This window comes from Pan paniscus, chromosome 6 (assembly GCF_029289425.2).
Source record: "Pan paniscus chromosome 6, NHGRI_mPanPan1-v2.0_pri, whole genome shotgun sequence".
Lineage (NCBI taxonomy): Eukaryota > Metazoa > Chordata > Mammalia > Primates > Hominidae > Pan > Pan paniscus.
In genome coordinates this window covers 82,233,918-82,252,841 of record NC_073255.2, presented here as the reverse complement: position 1 = coordinate 82,252,841, position 18,924 = coordinate 82,233,918, and the positions used below count along the sequence as shown (strand labels likewise).

Here is an 18,924-nt window from a genome sequence, read left to right as displayed (position 1 = left end):
CTGGTCTCGAACTCCAGGCAAGAATATGTTTCTTTGAGACAGCAACTAAGTTCACAATGACCTTGAGTAGACTCCGGAGTGCTATAGTCTGTGCGTTCATTCCACTTTTGGGGGAATCCTTACAGATCTGGGAGTGTGAGGGAACTGGAAGCATAGGGGGCCTACCGGGAAAATGAAATGATTTTAAAGCAAAACCTCTGACCTGCTTGAGAACCTGGCACGTATCAGGTTTTACCAGGCTAAGACAGCAGAGAGACACAAGTTCTTCTCCTCCAAGGCGTATTCTGTACTGGGATGGAGGGGAATCACCACCTACACAAATACTTGAGTCCAAGGAGAGAGCAGGGAATAACACCGCACTCCACGCAGTTTGCCTGTTCCAGGCAGGAGGCAGGGAGAGGTGGAGGTGGAAGGAACAAAGAGCTCATTGAGTAGCACCTTCCTCAACCATGAGACTGACCTTGCGACCCCAGCGCCTGCTGGGGAGGGAAGGGAAGGGACACAGAGCCTCTGGCTGCTGGAAAGGGGAAGGATTCACATTAGTGAATACGATCTCCCTTTAGCTATGGAAACTGCAGAGGATGCACTGTCTTGGCAAAGGAGGTCTAGAGCGGGCCAGAGCTCTGCAACAGGAGACCGCAGAGCGGGCTGGGCACCTGCGGCTGGGCATACAGGCTTAGTGCATGCTGAGGGTTTATGTCACCGAGAGGGGTGTCTTGGAACTCCTATGTCTATTCAGCGCTCCCTGCTGGTATTTATTATTTACTTCCTTGGGCAGGATTAGGGTCAGGCCTGCAAGCACTTGTTGGTCTAGCAAGCTACAGGTTTTGTACCCTCAGGGGGAAGATGCATGTGCTGGGTGAGGCTGCCTTCAGCAGAATAATGACCACCCCTCGTCCAAATAAGAAGTGACATTTCAAAGCAGCAGCTTGCAAAAAACCCTCAGCTGCTGATCGCACACGTTCTTCCCTTAGAAAACACCCATCCGGCTGGAGGAAGAAGACGCAGAGCAAATAAATTCAGATGTTTTATTCTGTAAAGCACATATGCACATACTTCAAACACGGAAAATTAATCTGGAAGTGAATGCCATAACAGATCAGCTACTGACCATCATGCAGCAAGAGGTGAAATGGACCCACTGGCCCTCAGGACCCCACAGTGCCTGCAGGAAGGGTGAAAACCCAGGAAGCTGAAGCCCTACACGCTGCCGAGGAAAACGCAACAGACATGGCAGGTGCCTCACGACAAGAAACACTTACAAATAGAATCAAAACTGATTCAAGTCATACAGTGAAAGGACAAAAGGAAAAAGGAAAGAGATCAATATGATCCGAAACAATCGTTTTAAGAGTAAGTTGCTGACCTTCTGCTGGCCCTCCAGTCCGAGATGCCTGAGGGTGAGCTGGTGCTCCTGCACAGGGCCGCCCTGAACAGCAAGCGCACTCCGTCTGTTGCACACTTCGAATCCTGAGGTCCACCAGCAAACTCTGGCTGAGCATTGAGTCTGGGAAGTGCCCAGATGGTGACAGGTCCCCTGGGCTTCCCGAGACTCGCTGGAGTCTCTTCAGGTCCTAGGCCTCTTCGTCCAGGCCCCCAGGCCTCCTCTCTCCCCTCAGCCTTCCTTTATAAACCTGATTGACTCTGCGTTTCTGTAAGATCTTTAAGAATTACTTGCTTAGGTGAATGTTGGATTTTAAAGTGTGTGTCCTGGCCTTGGGACAAGCCATCTGTCCAGGCATTTTTGGCACTTCCTTTCCTCACACCTAACAGTGTTGCCCCTCCCCTAGCTACAGATTCCAGCCACTCTCTGTCATTAAAACAAGGGTAACTAATATTAGCAACAAGCTGGATTGAACGAACCAGTGAAATTGGCTTTTTCACTGTTTTTCTCCTTTGATACCACTCTGCCAGCTATAAATCTATCCCTATAACTCTGCTTCATTGGGATTTTATTAATTCAATAGCAGCTTAATCTAAAATCTGATGGTCCTAATGATAATGACGTTTCTAGAGCCAAGCCACATGGCTCTTTCTCAATCTTGTCTCTTAAGGGTCTCAAAGTCTCTAAGGAGAAAACTAAATTAACAAGTTAGCCATGCATCGTGTAAGCAACTCGTATCATACAAAGAAACTGGATAGACAAGTACGATTACTGCACTGGAAACATACTAAAAGGAAAAAGAAAAATACTAACATATCAAGTTACTATGGTGATTATTTTAACAATCTTCAATAAAAGCACGCAACTGTTTTCTATTCAAAAATGCCTGGGATAAAATGTTCTAGGCCAACATATTTCAGAATGCAGGAACTAATCCTAATTTAAAACAGACTACAAACCTAGAGAGTTAAGGAAAGGAAGTACTCATGGTCATGTCCAATGTTTTCATTGCCCTTCTGTTATAACACTGCCTGGGAGAACACAGAAGTTATTAGTGACGATGAGCTATTAAGGCAAAAAGTTATTTAAAAAAAACAGTAAGAATACAACAAGAAAGGACTGGAAAAGATAATGTATGGTTTTGCTTAAATGAATAAGGATTAGAAGGAAAAAGAAACAGGGACTAGACAATCAAATAAAATGGTATAAGAGGGCCGAGAGCAGTGGCTGACGCCTGGAATCCCAGGATTTTGGGACGCCAAGGTGAGAGGACCATTTGAAGCTAGGAGTTCCAGACCAGCCTGGGCAATAGAGGGAGACTCTGTCTCTACAAAAAAATTTTAAAATTAGCCAGGCGTGCTGGCACACGCCTGTAGTCCTAGCTACTCAGGAGGCTAAAGTGGGAGGATTGCTTGAGCCCAGGAATTGGAGGCTACACTGAGCTAAGCTCCAGCCTGAGGGACAGAGCAAGACCCTGCCTCCCCCCACCAAAAAAAAAAAAAAAAAAAGAAAAGAAAAAGAAAAAAAGTTATAAGAAAAATGCTTTCAGTTTTCCCTGATAAATGGCAAATCAGAATTGCATTCCTTCAAATTTTGCAGGCATCGTTTTCGTAATTTTACTGATCTACTAGTTGCCATTTCCTTCTGAAGATATGTTAGTCGCATGAAAATAAATGCAAAACAAAAGGGAGAAAATCCACCCACTCTTTAAAAAAGAAAGAAGAAATCCTTTCCTATTAGATCGAATCATTATTCTTTCTTTCCATACTGTCATCTGCATTCCAGAAAGCAGAAGAGCAAACGGTCACTCTAACTCTAGAGTCATTTACATTTTGAAGCCCTTTTGAGTGAAGAGGCGCTTTAACTTTGATAACAGAAGGGAGGGACAAGAGTGGACGACAAGACAGTAGAACCTCCTGTGCTAGCTCCAACAAGACCAGGTTCCTGGTCATCCATGTGGAAAATGAAACTTAGATCTTTACCATGTATGTGACTTAAATATTTAACTTTTTAGTCAGGATAAAAGCACAAGTCTGTCCTAACTAGAGTAATATTAAAATGTGACTATTTTATTTTTTCTTCATAAAGGAAAACAAAAAACAAAAAAACAAAAACAAAACAAAAAAAACTTAAGGTATGTTTCCTGCAAGCAAAATGGAGAAAAAGGTATTATTGTTGTTACTATGATTATTAAGCCACAGACACATAAAATCCACAAAATGGATTGGTGGCTTTGGAAATGCAATACCGTATCAAAGGTGCAGACTGTTTCAAATGTTCTCTACATATTGCGCTGAAACAAGAACCAAACCAAACTTCAACCCCATCAGCGACGCAATGCTCCTGTGACCTTGGTGAAAACATCGTCGTGACCAGCTAGATCCAGGAATCCTTCTCTAGAGACACGTGGAAACGTCCCATCAGGTAGGTCCTCAAGTCCAAGGTGGGGTTGAAGGGCTCTGGCTGTACCCAGGGCAAAGCACGTGCATTATTGGACCAATTTCTGAATAGATTTTTATAAATATGTACAAATCAGTTACAGGCACTTGAAATGTCTTTGGCTGGAATAACCCAACATCGCAAGATAATGTATTCACAGAGCATCCAGGCCCAGGCTGGGTTCAGCAGGCAAGGATTATGGTTCTCTCAGTCTCTCTCAAAAAGCAAGGAGCTGTGGAATTAGGCTTCAGCCAAAGCCACCTGGAAGACAGCAAGCCAGGGAAACCAGTCAAAAAAGGGAAGCCTAGGTAACTCAGCCCCTACCCAAAGACCAGGACGCCACACTAATTGCACATATCAAGCAGACAGTGAAGTTACTAAATCCCTAAAAAGAAAATCTCACCTAGGAAGAAATTACTAGAAATCTCAAAGTCTCCTGCAAGATGCAGCCCATCTGGAACCACTGTGCGGAGACAGAATTAACTGGTTTTTGTTTTTTTGAGACACGGTCTCGCTCTGTTGTCCAGGCTGGAGTGCAGTGGTGCAATCGTAGGTTACTGCAGCTTCCAACTTCTGGGCTCAAGCAATTCTCCTTCCTCAACCTCCCCAGTAGCTGGGAATACAAGCATGCACCATTACATCTGGCTAATTTTTTAACTGTTAGTAGAGAAGGGTTCTCACTATGTTGCCCAGGCTGGTCTTGAACTCCTGGGCTCAAGTGATCCTTCTGCCTCAGCCTCCTAAAAGTCCTGGGATTACAGGTGCACCTAGCTGAGGTAACTGTCTTTAAACCTTGATAAGCATTCTGTTAGAAGACTTCTTATGCTGATGGAACTACAGAGGAGGCAGCTACCCAGAGTCAGTAGTGCTCCAGTGGAGACTTGAGAACAACTGCCAAGTCACTCCCTTTAATAGCGACAGAGGCTTGGGTATATGATTAAAAATCCAACAACATAATTTAGGTTGAGGGTAAAGACACTTCTAATGAAGACAGAAACTACCGCTGGCCTTCTGTAATTGTGGGTTTCATATCCACAGATTCAACCAAAAATACACAAAAGAGGGCTGGGCATGGTAGCTCACACCTGTAATCACCTGTAATCTTTGAGAGGCCAATGTGGGTGGATCACTTGAGCCCAGGAATTCAAGACCAGCCTAGGCAATGTGGCGAAACCCTGTCTTTTCAAAAAATACAAAAATTAACCAGGTGTGGTGATGCATGCCTGTGGTCCCAGCTACTCAGGAGGTTGATGATCGCTTGAGCCTGGGAGGTCAAGGCTGCAGTGAACTATGATTGAGTCATGAGCTACGATCGCACCACTCTACTCCAGCCTGGGTGACAAAGTGAGACCCTGTCTCAAAAAAAATTAAAAAAAGCAAAAATACTCAAAAGAAAAAAAACCAACACATAAGAATACAACAATAAAAATAACACAAGTTTTAAAAATACACTGTAACAACTATTTACATAGTATTTACATTGTATTAGGTATTATAAGTAACCTAGAAGCTGGGCCCAGTGGCTCACGCCTGTGATCCCAGCACTTTGGGAGGCCAAGGCAGGTGGATCACTTGATAACAGCAGTTCGAGACTAGCCTGGACAACATGGTGAAACCCTGTATCTATTAAAAATACAAAAATTAGCTGATTGTGGTGGCGCATGCCTGTAATCCCAGCTACTCTCGAGGCTGAGGCAAGAGAATCACTTGAGCCCAGGAGGCAGAGGTTGCAGTGAGCCAAGATCGTGCCACAACACTCCAGCCTTGGTGACAGGGCAAAACTCTGTCTCAAAAAAAAAAAAAAAAAAAGAAAGTAATCTAGAGATTAACGTTACAGAGGATGAGCTGGGCGCAGTGGCTCACACCTGTAATTCCAGCACTTTGGGAGGCCAAGGCGGGTGGATCACTTGAGGTCAGGAGTTTGAGACCAGCCTGGCCAACATGGTGAGACCCGGTCTCTACTAAAAATGCAAAAACTTAGTGGGGCGCGGTGGCTTGCGACTGTAATCCCAGCTCCTCAGGAGGCTGAGGTGGGAGAACTGCTTGAACCCGGGAGGCGGAGGCTGCAGTGAGCCAAGATAGTGCCACTGCACTCCAGCCTGGGAGACAGAGCGAGACTCCATCTCAAAAAAAAAAAAGTTACAGAGGATGTGCAGAGGTCATATGCAAATACTGTACCATTTTACAGAAGGGATTTGGACATTCATGAATTTCGATATCCACCAGGGTCCTGGAACCAATCCTCCTCGGATACCAAGGGATGACTGTCATTTCTTTAGACGAAAGGTGCCACCCACAATAAATAGAATAAGGATAACTGGGACTTTCTGTATACAGAGACCTCTAGTAAAATGCTGGCCCAGACCCCATCCACCGCTCACCTTCTCGGGACAAAATTCAGGATTGCTCTGACGCAATTTGCTAGGTCTGCCCTTGATAACAGCATAGCAAAACATTGTTATCACCATCACAAAGAGGAAGTAACTGGTGTGCATGAGATGCAAATTTATTAATGAACGGTCATCCTAAATAAAGAAGAGAAAAAAAATCAGAAACATCTGCTCTGAGTGACTGAAAGGTTTTAATGCTGGGTTTTGAGAGACAGGATTGACAGCCTCCAGACTTGCCACAACTTTTCTTCTTAAGCTGCAAGAGGAGGTTTCTCCTTTTGCCTCCTAAATGACCAAAGCTGGGTCTCATTAAGTGAAGACATGGTGCTCCCGAGTCTCTGTTGGAGAGCACCACTCCTTCCTAGCGCTGTCCTCTGCCCTGCCTTCTGCACCCCCACACTGCCTGAACCCTGCCCCTCCAGCAGACTTCCTCCCCTGCAAATGCTGCAGACACTCCATCTTTAAGCCCCACTCCTTTCTGGACACATCCTCGTCATAAGACTGCCCTCAGGTTGCATGGCTGACAGCCGAGGCTGCATTCCTAACTCCTGGCTATGCCCCCACCAGGAAGGCCTCGGCACCTCACCCCTCCCCAGGCGTCACCCCCTTCCTCCTGCTTTTCTCTATTTCCCTAAGTCCTTGGATGAAAATGCTGAGCTCATCCTTGATTCACTACCCTTTGACCTCCCACATGCAGTTAATTCCCAGACCCTGCAAGTTACTAAAGGGACCCCAGACATGGTTCCATTCCTTTACCCTCTAGTATCTCCAGGCCTCAGGACAGCTCTGGGCTCCCCCAGGTCATTTATAACATAGCGGGGCAGCTCAGTCTTCTCAACACACTGCTTTACTAACACCCACGCCCCAAACACAGGCAGGGACTGCCCTTGGCCAGGCACGAAGGGCCTCAGCCCACCATCCAACCTGACCTCCATAGCTGGCTCCTGCAGGACCCTGGCCTACAAATGAGCCCCAGAAAAGGGCAAAGGTTGGGCATAGTGGCTCATGCCTATAATCCCAGCACTTTGGGAGGCTGAGGTGGGAGGATCACCTGAAGTCAGCAGTTCAACACCAACCTGGCCAACATGGCGAAACCTCATCTCTACCAAAAATACAAAAATTAGCTGGGCGTGTTGGCAGGTGCCTGTAATCCCAGCTACTTAGAATCACTTCAATCCAGGAGGCAGAGGTTGCAACGAACCGAGATTGTGCCACTGCACTCCAGCCTGGGCGACAGAGGAAGACTCAATCTCAAAAAAAAAAAAAAAAAAAAAAAAAAATCAAAATAAAGAAAAAAAGAAAAGGGCAAAGGGCCAGGCCAAAAGAAGAGAGATCCAGCTAACACACACTGCCAGAAAGGAACATATTTATAAAATATCAAAGCAGTGTTAAAAAGTGGGCTTGGGCCAGGTGCAGCGGCTCATACCTGTCATCCCAGCAACTTTGGAGGCCAAGGCAGGAGGATCGCTTGAGACCAGGGGTTCAAGACCAGCCTGGGCAACACAGCAAGACCCCCGTCTCTACAAAAAGTTTAAAAATTATCCCGGCATGGTGACATGCACCTGTAGTCCCAGCCACTTGGGAAGCTTGAGCCCAGGAGTCTGAAGCTGCAGTGAGCTATGATTGCGCCACTAGACCCCAATCTGGGCGACAGAGCAAGATCCTGTCTCTAAAAAAGTAAGTGGGCTCAAGTCTAAGTAGGAAGCTGAGCTAGCAGCACACAGCTACTAGATGAGATAGGTAAGTATTTTCTTCCCCTTGCCCTCTTGGTTAAGTTAAATCCTATTCAGGCCTCACTCTCTAGCCGAAGATTCATCTCCTCCTACTACTCCCTTCTATCTTTCAGAACTCTAAGCAGCACTATTTCTTGTTCACACAGACACTAACTAGATAGTCTTCTATGAATGTCTGTGAACATCCCTCTAAGATAATATTAATAGAAGGATCCCTTGTAACCCCCCCAGGGATTAGGCAGTTGCTCAAGAAATAACTGCTGCTGAACAACAGAGAAAATGAAGAGAAAAACCAGATTTTTCTTAACCAATGGGTAACATGTTTTTCCAAGCATCCACCACTCCGCCTAGTGTCCTAACTCACCTGGAAATCTAAAGTGGCAGAGGATACGCTTACCCAGGGAAGTCAGCAGGGCCTACACCAACGGTTGCAGCACATGCGCACACACGTGCATATGCATGCATGCATGCACACACACACACAATTTTTCTCACTTACATCTGGAACAATCACTGTAAGCTTGGGATTTAAAGCATGATAGACTTTTCCAATGGCCCCCTTATAACACCAGAAAGGATTGTAATCTTGGGCGTATTTTGTGTTGGCATCTCTGGCAGTTGTGAAGATCTTGTACCAGAGCGTGGCGTTGCTGTACGTGTCAGGAACACAGTGCGGTGGCTGTCTGCAGGAGAAGAGGAGGAGGAAAGACATGTGCTCAGTGGCCTGAGTCATTCACTTGTGTCACCCCCACAGCAGCTGGTAAAACACTGAACACGGCAACACACATGGAAAGGAAAAATGTAACTTACACGTTCATGCTTCTTTGAGATAAATACCATTATATTTTAGTTTGAGGGTCTTTTTTAAAAAATAAAAATATAACAGAAAAATAAATAGGTGCCTGACATTTAGGAGTTTGGGTGTTGGATTTTTGCCTTCAGAATTCAGCCTACAGTCCTCTCACTTGTGATGCAAAGCACATAAGCTCCTTTTAAGCCTATCTTCTCAAATTAGCTAAACTCTTAGTATATTAGTCCTTTCTCATGCTGCTGATAAAGACATACCCGGGACTGGGTTATTTATAAAGGAAACAGGCTTAATTGACTCACAGTTCAGCATGGTCGGGGAAGCCTCAGGAAACTTACAAGCATGGCGGAAGTGGAAGCAAACACATCCTTCTTCACATGGCGGCAGCAAAGAGAAGTGCCAAATAAAAGGTGGAAAACCCCTTATAAAACCATCATATCTCATGGGAACTCTCTTACTATGAGAACAGCAGCATGGGGGTAACAATCTCCAGGATTCAATTACCTCTCACTGGGTCCCTCCCATGACACATGAGGATTATGGGAACTACAATTCAAAACGAGATTTGGGTGGGGAGACAGCCAAACTATATCATCTTTTTTTTTTTTTTTTTTGAGACAGAGTCTTGCTCTGTTGCCCAGGCTGGTGTGACCTCGGCTCACTGAAACCTCCACCTCCCAAGTTGAACTGATTCTCCTGCCTCAGCCTCTCAAGTAGCTGGGATTACAGGCGTGAGCCATTGCGCCTGGCCCAAAGCATATCACTTAGTTACAACTGGAAGCTTTACCTACAAAATTCTATATCAGTCACTGCAAAACAAAGTAATGTTTAACTTAATCTGATCTTGTCCTACAAACCTCCAAATGTCTAAAATAGACAAATCCTGAGATAATTCTTATTTAAAAAGGATTCACCATAGAATTATTTTAAATAGGCTATATCTTATGTATTTCACCTATTTATTTATAGATAATTATCTCCTTTATAGAGACAGGAGAGACCAAAAAAAACCAACAACAACAACAAAAAAAACCTAAAATGCAAAGCAGTAACACTGAATGCTGCTCAAAAACACTGAAGGAAAAGCTTCAAAAACCTTAATTGTTTAATGGAAAATAAAGTTCAATTTATATTTGATTTTAAAACTAATTTTCAAATTCGTAGGTAAAATTAAAGTAACTGTTTAATGGGAAATGATTTAAAATGTTAGATTTTAAAATTAGTTAATTGTTTAACAGAAAATAAGTTTTGATTTATACTTGATTTAAAACTAAAATCAAGATAAACTAAAATCAACGATTTTAAAATATCTTTCTGGATAATGGAGATGAACAAAACCTTTATCTTTGTTTTATTTGATTTATTTATTTATTTGAGACGGAGTCTTGCTGTTGCCCAGGCTGAAGTGCAGTGGCGCGATCTCAGCTCACTGCAACCTCTGCCTCCCTGCTTTAGCCTCTGAGTAGCTGGGATTACAGACATGTGCCATCATGCCCGGCTAATTTTTATATTTTTAGTAGAGATGGGGTTTCACTATGTTGGCCAGGCTGGTCTTGAAGTCCTGACCTCAGGTGATCTGCCCACCTTGGCCTCCCAAAGTGCTGGGATTATAGGCATGAGACACCGCACCTGGCTGAAAACCTTTATCTTTAGAGAGCCTCTTTTCTTTTTGCTTTTTCTTTTTTTTTAAAATACAGACAGGGTCTCCCTATATGTTGTCCAGGCTGGTCTTGAACTCCGGGGCTCAAGTGATCCTCCCACCTCAGCCTTCCACAGTGCTGGGATCGCAGGCCTGAGCCACACAGCACCCGGCCACAGTGAGCCTCTTTTCTGTGACTTGCTGCTTCTACTCCTGCAGGAAAGACAGCCTATGAATGTCCAACAACAGCCAGGTGCTTTTACTGCCTCGAGGGGGCACTAACTTTCTGATTTTATATGCAGAAGTTCTATCTTTAGAATTCCAAATTAAATAATCCTTTAGACAAATTAAATAATCCTTTAGATAGGTCCGAGTAGAGATAATTCTATAAAGAAATGTGAAGTGAGCCATCCTGAGAATTTACAGCTGAAGCAGCCCAGCCGTACTCACAGCAAGTGGAGCTTGTAACGCACGTTCACCAGGTGCCGGGTACACTTACACAGTGACGGGGAACACCCCAGGGCTGGCCGTGAGGGTCATGCAGGCTGTGAATACCACCTGCTCACAGTGACCGTGGAGGGCGCAGTCGTCTGAGCTCCACGCTGTAGGCAGGGTGAAGGTGATGTTTATCTCCTCGTGGGCTTCCCTGCCTATGAAAGAGAAATCATTTTTTTATAAAGTCAAGAACCACGTTATTTGTTATTCTCTGGGATACAAATAAATCCTGAAATCAAACCCACAGAGGAATCATCTATCAGCCCAGGCACCTGCCTTTGTGGGATCTGAGGAAGAAGAGCAGTCCTGACCCTGACCATGAGTCCTACTCAACTCAGAGCCACGAAGCAGCGAAGGAAGTGGCCACTTTCCAGTACATGGCCTGGAGATGCCAAACCAGACCTCGGGCAGATCAGAGATGAAAAGCTCGGGCTGGGTGAATTATCCCCAGCATTTCTGCACAGCTGTCTAGCCATTTTCAAACATCTTTTATATGTATTATTTCACTTAAAATTTACTACTCTCCCATGAACATGACCGAAGAAGTGCAGCTGTTCCCCTTTTACATATGAACAAACAGAGGTCAGAGGGTTTCAGAGTTAAGAAAGGCAAGTGATGAAGCTTAAACTAAAACCAACGTATTGCCAGGCACAGTGGTTCACATCTGTAGTCCCAGCACTTTGACTTTAGAAGGCTGAGGCAGGAGGATTGCTTGAGGCCGGGAATTCACGACCAGCCTGAACACGACAGCAAGATTCTGTCTCTACAAAAAAGTTTTAAAAATCAGCCAGGTGTACTGGTGCACACCTGTGGTCCCAGGTACTAGGGAGGATCACTTGAGCCCAGGAGTTTGAGGCTGCAGTGAGCTATGATCACACCACTGCACTCTAGCCTGGCGACAGATCAAGACCCTGTCTCAAAATTAAAATAAAAATTTAAATAAAAATTAAATTAAAATAAAAAATTAAAATATTAAAATAAAATTAAAATTAAAAAATAGCCAAGCGTGGTGGCTCATGCCTGTAATCCCAGCACTTTGGGAGGCTGAGGCGGGCGGATCATTTGAAGTCAGAAGTTCAAGACCAGCCTGGCCAACATGGTAAAATCCTGTCTCCACTAAAAATACAAAATTAGCTGGGCATGGTGTCACGAACCTATAATCCCAGCTACGTGGGAGTCTGAGGCAGAACAGTCGCTTGAACCCGGGAGACAGAGGTTGCAGTGAGCCAAGATTGTGCCACTGCACTCCAACCTGGGCGACAGAGTGAGACTCCATCTCAAAATAACAACAACAAAAAATCCCGAAGGTGTCCTTATGCCATGCCATAAGCAACAGGTCCACTTGCTACATGGAAAACCCAGAAGTCACCCATACCTTGATTATTATGGGAATATTCTCACCTCTAACAGCCAATAGGAGGCTGGTGGGCACTTAAATTCCTTCAAGGACTTTTTATTTGTTTCTTGTTGTTTTTTTTTTTTTTTTGAGACAGGGTCTCACTCTATTGCCCAGGCTGGAGTACAGTGGTACAATCTTAGCTCACTGTAGCCTCGACCTCCCAGGTTCAAGCAATCCTCCCACCTCAGCCTCACAAGTAGCTGGGACTACAGGTGCACGCCACAACACCTGGTTAATTTTTTTAATTTTTTCATAAAGACAGGTGTTTGCTATGTGCCCAGGCTGGGCTTCAACACCTGAGCTCAAGCAATCTTCCTGCCTCAGCCTCTCAATGTGCTGGGATTACAGGCACGAGCCACTGCATCTAGCCTAAGCAATTTTTAAAAAGCCTTTTGGTAACCAAAGAACAAAAGGTTATTCTTCCAAGGCCCAGGTGTCCCGTATGAAGCCTTTCCTGATTATTCCAGCTTCCACTGCCTTCTAGCCCTTCTCCTGCAACACTTACAGTCTGTCATGGGTTTAGTACTGGTCAAAGGGCAGTGCTCCACATTTTATAAGTATGTATTTTTTCATATCCCTTATCAAGCACTTACGTAGCATTTCCTTTGTGGCAGGAACTATTATAAGTGCTTGATAAACATTAACTCACGTTTATCTTTGTCTCTTCCATAACCCCAAAATTCCAAAAGGAAGAGACCAAATGTTAGGCCTTTTTTTTTTTTTTTGAGATGAAGTCTCACTCTGTTGCCTAGACTGGAGTGCAGTGGCATGATCTTGGCTCACTGCAGCCTCCGCCTCCAGGGTTCAAGTGATTCTCCCACCTCAGCCTCCGGAGTGGCTGGGATCACGGGCGCCTGCCACCACACCTGGCTAATTTTTTTGCATTTTTAGTAGAGATGGGGTTTCACCATGTTGGCCAGACTGGTCTTGAACTCCTGACCTCAAGTGATCCACCCACCTCAGCCTCCCAAAGTGCTGGGATTACAGGCGTGAGCCACTGCGCACGGGCCCATCTTAGGCATTGTCTTTTCTTTTCTTTTTTTGAGATGGAGTCTCGCTCTGTCGCCCAGGCTGGAGTGCAGTGGTGCAATCTCGGCTCACCGCAACCTCCATGTCTTGGGTTCAAACAATTCTCCTGCCTCAGCCTCCTGAGTAGCTAGGACTACAAGTGCGCACCACCACGCCTGCATGCCCAGCTGACTTTTTTTTTTTTTTTTGGAGAGAGAGTCTCCCTCTGTCGCCCAGGCTGGAGCACAGTGGCATGATTCTCAGCTCACTGCAACCTCTGCCTCCTGGGTTCAAGCTATTCTCCTGCCTCAGCCACCCGAGTAGCTGGGACTACAGGTGCCTGCCACCACGCCCGGCTAATTTTTGTATTTTTAGTAGAGACGGGGTTTTGCCATATTGGCCAGGCTGGTCTCAAACTCTTGACCTTGTGATCTGCCCACCTTGGCCTCCCAAAGTGCTCGGATTACAGGCGTGAGCCACCGCGCCCAGCCAATTTTTTGTATTTTAGTAGTGATGGGGTTTCACCATGTTGCCCACGCTGGTCTCAAACTCCTGAGCTCAGGCAATCCACCCACCTCGGCCTCCCAAAGTGCTGGGATTACATGCATGAGCTACTGCACCCAGCCATCTTAGTCATTTTCTAGTTCTTCCCAGCAGCTTAGCACAGTGCCAGACTAACAATGGCCATTAAAAAATATGTAAACTAATAGCAATAGAAGATGTGTAATAAGTAATGAAAACTCCAACAGGACAAGCCTGAAGAAAAATTACGTTTGTAAATATTAGACAGGCCTTAACAGTTTTCTCACAGTTTCTCATTCCTACAGGCTTTTGAGAAACTACTTCTAGCCAGGTACTTTACCATGTAACGATGGAACAGAAATGGTTCATGTAGTTCAAACTCAACAAAAAAAAGACACGCGCAAGACTACAATCTAGTACAATATAGTCAGTAAAAACATACACGGTGCATCCTCTTTTTGTAACAGTGGTTGCCTGAGGAGCCTGAGTGGAGAGTGGCTACTGCATACCTGAAAGTCCAATCTGATGCCCTAAGATGGTTGAGTACAGATGGGTGACGTTGCGGGAATACCCTCCGAAGGGTTTCAGTGGGTCCAGGGTTAGGGTGATTGAGACTGAGATATTCACCGGGCCCGAGTCCTCCAGGGCCTGGGGGGACTGGGTGGAAGCTCGGGCCTGCCCGCTGGTCATTGTACTTTCCGGAGTTGTGGTGTCGTTTGTGAGATGCTTGAGCGTTTCATTCTCTGATACACACAAGTCCAAATCATTGAACCGTAGCAGAAAAGTATTCCAATCCTTTGGGAAAGTGAAAGAAAGAGAAATGGGTGTTAAGCAGCGCCTGTCTCCCACTGCGGGAATACAGGTAAGACCCCAGTGTGGCACCGCAGCACATCAGCAAACTACAATTCAGAGCTGATCATTTAAGATCATGACAACTCGGCCACCACAGGCAGCATGATGTGGCTTTCCTAATCACTTTTATATTCACAACCTAAAATATGAACTCTTCACTGGCACAAGATACTCAATAAACTGTGAAATCAAATCAATTTATTCAAGAAAATCTTTTTAAAAAATCCAGCATATTACACTTAGAGAAAATGATCTAGCCTCAGAACCAAACTTGAAAAGAACGCTTGAAGAAAAGCATTAATCCAAACTCATTTTGCAACTACAATTCTTTTCTTTAAATAAAGTCACCTTAAAATAATGTCCCAAAAGGTCAATTCCATACACCTTGCTCTCTTTCTCTAGAACACAAAACAGCAGTGAATACTAATACTCATTTGGGACATTGCCCCCCTTCTTATGGACTTTTGATGACACCTTAGAGCAGCAACGATTTCAAAAAGGAAGGGGCCAGGTACGGTGGCTCGCACCTGTAATCCCAGCACTTTGGGAGGCCAAGGTGGGTGGATCATTTGAGGTCAGGAGTTCGAGACCAGCCTGAGCAACATGGTGAAACCACGTCTCTACTAAAAATACAATAATTAGCCGGGTGTGGTGGTGTGTGCCTGTAATCCCACCTACTTGGGAGGCTGAGGCAGGAGAATCGCTTGAACCTGGGAGGTGGAGGTTGCAGTGAGAGGAGATCGTGCCACTGCACTCCACCCTGGGCGACACAGTGAGACTCTGTCTCAAAAAAAAAAAAAAAACAAAAAAAGCCATCTGAGGCCAGGTACGGTAGTTCACGCCTGTAATCCCAGCACTTTGGGAGGCCAAGCAGGGTGGATCACTTGAGGCCAGGAGTTCGAGACCAGCATGGATAACATGGTGAAACCTTGTCTCTAATAAAAATACAAAAATTAGCTGGACATGGTGGCGCATGCCTGTAATCCCAGCTACTTGGAAGGCTGAGGCACGAAAATCGTTTGAAGGGGGGCAGAGGCTGAAGTGAGCCAAGATCGCGCCACTGAAGTCCAGCCTCAGCCTGGGTGTCAGAGTGACACTCCATCTCAAAAAAAAAAAAAAAAGTCATCTGAGCAACCCCTACCCAGCCCAGTAAGTCTACCCTTACAGCATCAGTTTAACTGTATGTGACATTTAGTAAGACTGCAACTGGATCTATCAAATTACATTTTCCCTAACACCTACAAACTCAACTGACCATTCTAGTACATTAGGGTTGAAAATGAACATTCTAGTCTCAGTCCTTCATAATCCTAGACATGAAGAAACTGAGGCCCAGGGCAAATTAGGGACTCTCCAATTCTAGTTCAAGGTAAAATCAGCATTAAGTTCTGATTCACAGCCCCAAATGTTTCCCATACACCACTGCCTTTCCTACAACCTAGGATCCTCATTTGAAAACAAAAATCACGAAACTAATCATAACCAAAGTTACGCAGCATCTCAACAATGCGTTCCTACAGAGCTGGAGTCCACGTTGAACAGCCGGCTAAAGCCAATGCCAGGCCTAATTTGGATTATTAAGGGCTAATTATCCAGGCTTCAGTGCAACCACTGGCCTTGGCCAAGTGCTCAACATGGACTCAAGCTCTGCGGGAAAGAAATGGCAGGAGGCTGTGGAGCTTTAGTTTTGAGTAGAATATTCATTTTCAGCCCTGATATGGGGGCAGCCTGTTTTCACAACCTTTAAAGATTGAGGCAGGGTCAGAAAAGAGAGAGAATTAAGCCAGCCAGTATGTCTCTTAGTAATAAACTCTTTGAAAGGGTTACATGGTAGAAATAGCTAAAACTCGTTACTTGAACTGTGCTAGAAAGAGCTCACATGTGTAGGCGGTTCCTTTTGCCAAGATCACTTAAGATCTAGAATGCCCTAGAGCATGAGAGAAAGCTACGATCTCAATTACATGGAACACAACTCTCCTCTCCATTGCAAGGCACACTTAATGCGGCAACCACGCACTCCCAGCCCCACTCCCACCCCCACCTCCACCCACCAACAAACCCAAGAAGAAGGAAATAGAATAAGAGAAGGCACCCAAGGAATCTACTAAAAGACAGGAATTAGGCTGGATGCGGTGGCTCACACTGGTAATCCCAGCACTTGGGGAGGCCGAGATGGGTGGATCACCTGAGGTCAGGAGTTCGAGACCAGCCTGGCCAACGTGGCGAAACCCCGTCTCTACTAAAAAGACAAAAATTAGCCAGACGTGGTGGCAGTCACCTGTAATCCCAGCTACTCAGGAGGCTGAGGCAGGAGAATTGCTTGAGCCCGGGAGGTGGAAGTTGCAGTGAGCTGAGAGTACGCCACTGCACTCCAGACTAGGTGACAGAGCGAGACTCCGTCTCAAAAAACAAAAAACAAATATATTTGGAAATTAGGTCCTGTTTTTGAATTTCTTTAGGATTCCTTCTTATCTCATGAAAAAAACCATTAGTACAGCTGATAAAACTCCATGATGATATGTGGTTTTAAAATATCGAATGTTCAGTTTTCTAAAACAGCAATGAACCCATTTGAGATGGAATATTACAGAGGTGAGGTCTCCAGCTTTTTGACACAGATCATTTTACAAATGTACTCTCCAAAGTGCATGTTTCACTGCTAAAATAGTCTAACTGAAACTGATAGCATATTTAAATCGAACAATACCCATCTAGGTATTTCCTAACAAAGTGAGTCCTGGGAAGATGGAAAACAGAAAATTCTGAATAAATACTGATTTTTCTCACTAGGAGAGAAAGGCCAAAACCCAAGAAAGCTATATGGCAAGCCACAGGGTGTTGCCCCACTGCACAAGGACCAGCCAGCCCGGGAGAAGTCAGAGCATACTATACCTCTGCCATTTCTGGGGATTTAATCTCCTTGATTTTGAAGAAGTAGCCCAGGGTCAGGAAAGCTATGGCCATGGCGCTTACGCTGATCATGAAGACCACCAGGGGAGGCCGACTGCTGATGTACACCTTCAGGTTCTCCAGGGGGTTGATGCTGAACATTATTCTGATTAGCTCCACCTGAAAGAAATGAATCAGAAGCCTCAAGGACTGACTTGCCAACAGGAAAGCTATGATTCTTTTGTTTCCTTTTGAGGTGTTGGGGGGTGAGCTGGGTGGGATGGGCACTCATTACTGAATTTGAGAAATGTCGGATCATAACTTCATTCAAAAGACTAGAAGGAAGAAACACTAAATGTTAACTGCCATTACCTCAAAGTGGCAGGATCCTGAATACATATTCTCTTTCAGTTTGAATCTTCTAAATATTGTGTCTGTGTGTGTGTGTGTGTGTGTGTGTGTGTGTGTGTGTGTGTGTGTGTGTTTTAAGAAACAGGGTCTCTCGTTCTGTCACCCAGGCTAGAGTGCAGTGGCGTGATCATAGCTCACGGCAGCCTTGAACTCCTAGGCTTAAGCTATCCTCCCACCTCAGCCTCCCGAGTAGCCAGGACTAAAGGTGTGTACCACTATGCCCGGCTAATTTTTTTTTTCCTTTTTTTTTTTTTTGAGACAGAGTCTCACTCTGTGACCCAGGCTGGAGCAATGGTGTAGTCTTGGCTCACTGCAACCTCTGCCTCCTGGGTTCAAGTGATTCTCCCACGTCAGCCTCCCAAGTAGCTGGGACTACAGGCATGTGCCGCCACACCCAGCTAATTTTTGTATTTTTAGTAGAGATGGGGTTTCACCATATTGGCCAGGCTAGTCTCGAACTCCTGACCTCGTAATCTGCCTGCCTCGGCCCCCCAAAGTGCTGGGATTACAGGCGTGAGCCACCGTGCCCGGCTAATTTATTACCTTTTAAGAGATGGGGTCTCGCTATGTTGCCCAGGCTGGTCTTGATCTCCTAGCCTCAAGCAATCCTCCTGCCTCAGCCTCCCAAAGTTCTGGGATTGCAAGTGTGAGTCACCGTACCCAGCCTCAATCTTCTAAATATTCTATAATAAATACTGTTACTTCCGTATCACTTAAGAAAAGGTTTAGGTGGGTCAGTAATGTGACACAAATACACAACATGTACAGAAAGAAAGTGAGGATGCTCTCATTTCCTGCCACTGAAAAGCTGAATTCTATTTATTCGACATTCTGTCCTGCTCATTGCCATATCGCTCACAGCCATCCCAGCCCTGCTTAAAAGCTCCTAAGGCTTCTACCAGACCTAGGAGAGGTCGGCAATAGCTCCCTGTCATGGCCCACAGGGTTTTCAGGA

At 45.2% G+C, this 18,924-nt stretch overlaps 1 protein-coding gene across 4 annotated transcripts in view; it reads right to left on the bottom strand.

Moving 5' to 3' along the window:
• Nucleotides 1-1,014: 1,014 nt before the first annotated feature.
• The window catches only part of TMEM248 (transmembrane protein 248), a 40,874-nt gene continuing 22,964 nt past the window's right edge, over nucleotides 1,015-18,924 (bottom strand). For all 4 annotated transcript variants that reach the window (XM_034964195.4, XM_008967217.6, XM_003814525.4 and 1 more), the window contains 6 exons: nucleotides 17,562-17,738; nucleotides 14,327-14,612; nucleotides 10,893-11,043; nucleotides 8,446-8,629; nucleotides 6,205-6,348; nucleotides 1,015-4,084 (listed from right to left, as the gene is read on the bottom strand). In XM_034964195.4, the coding sequence (XP_034820086.1) occupies nucleotides 4,064-4,084; nucleotides 6,205-6,348; nucleotides 8,446-8,629; nucleotides 10,893-11,043; nucleotides 14,327-14,612; nucleotides 17,562-17,738 (963 nt within the window). In that variant the 3' untranslated portion in view covers nucleotides 1,015-4,063. The remainder of the gene's footprint in view (nucleotides 4,085-6,204; nucleotides 6,349-8,445; nucleotides 8,630-10,892; nucleotides 11,044-14,326; nucleotides 14,613-17,561; nucleotides 17,739-18,924) is intronic.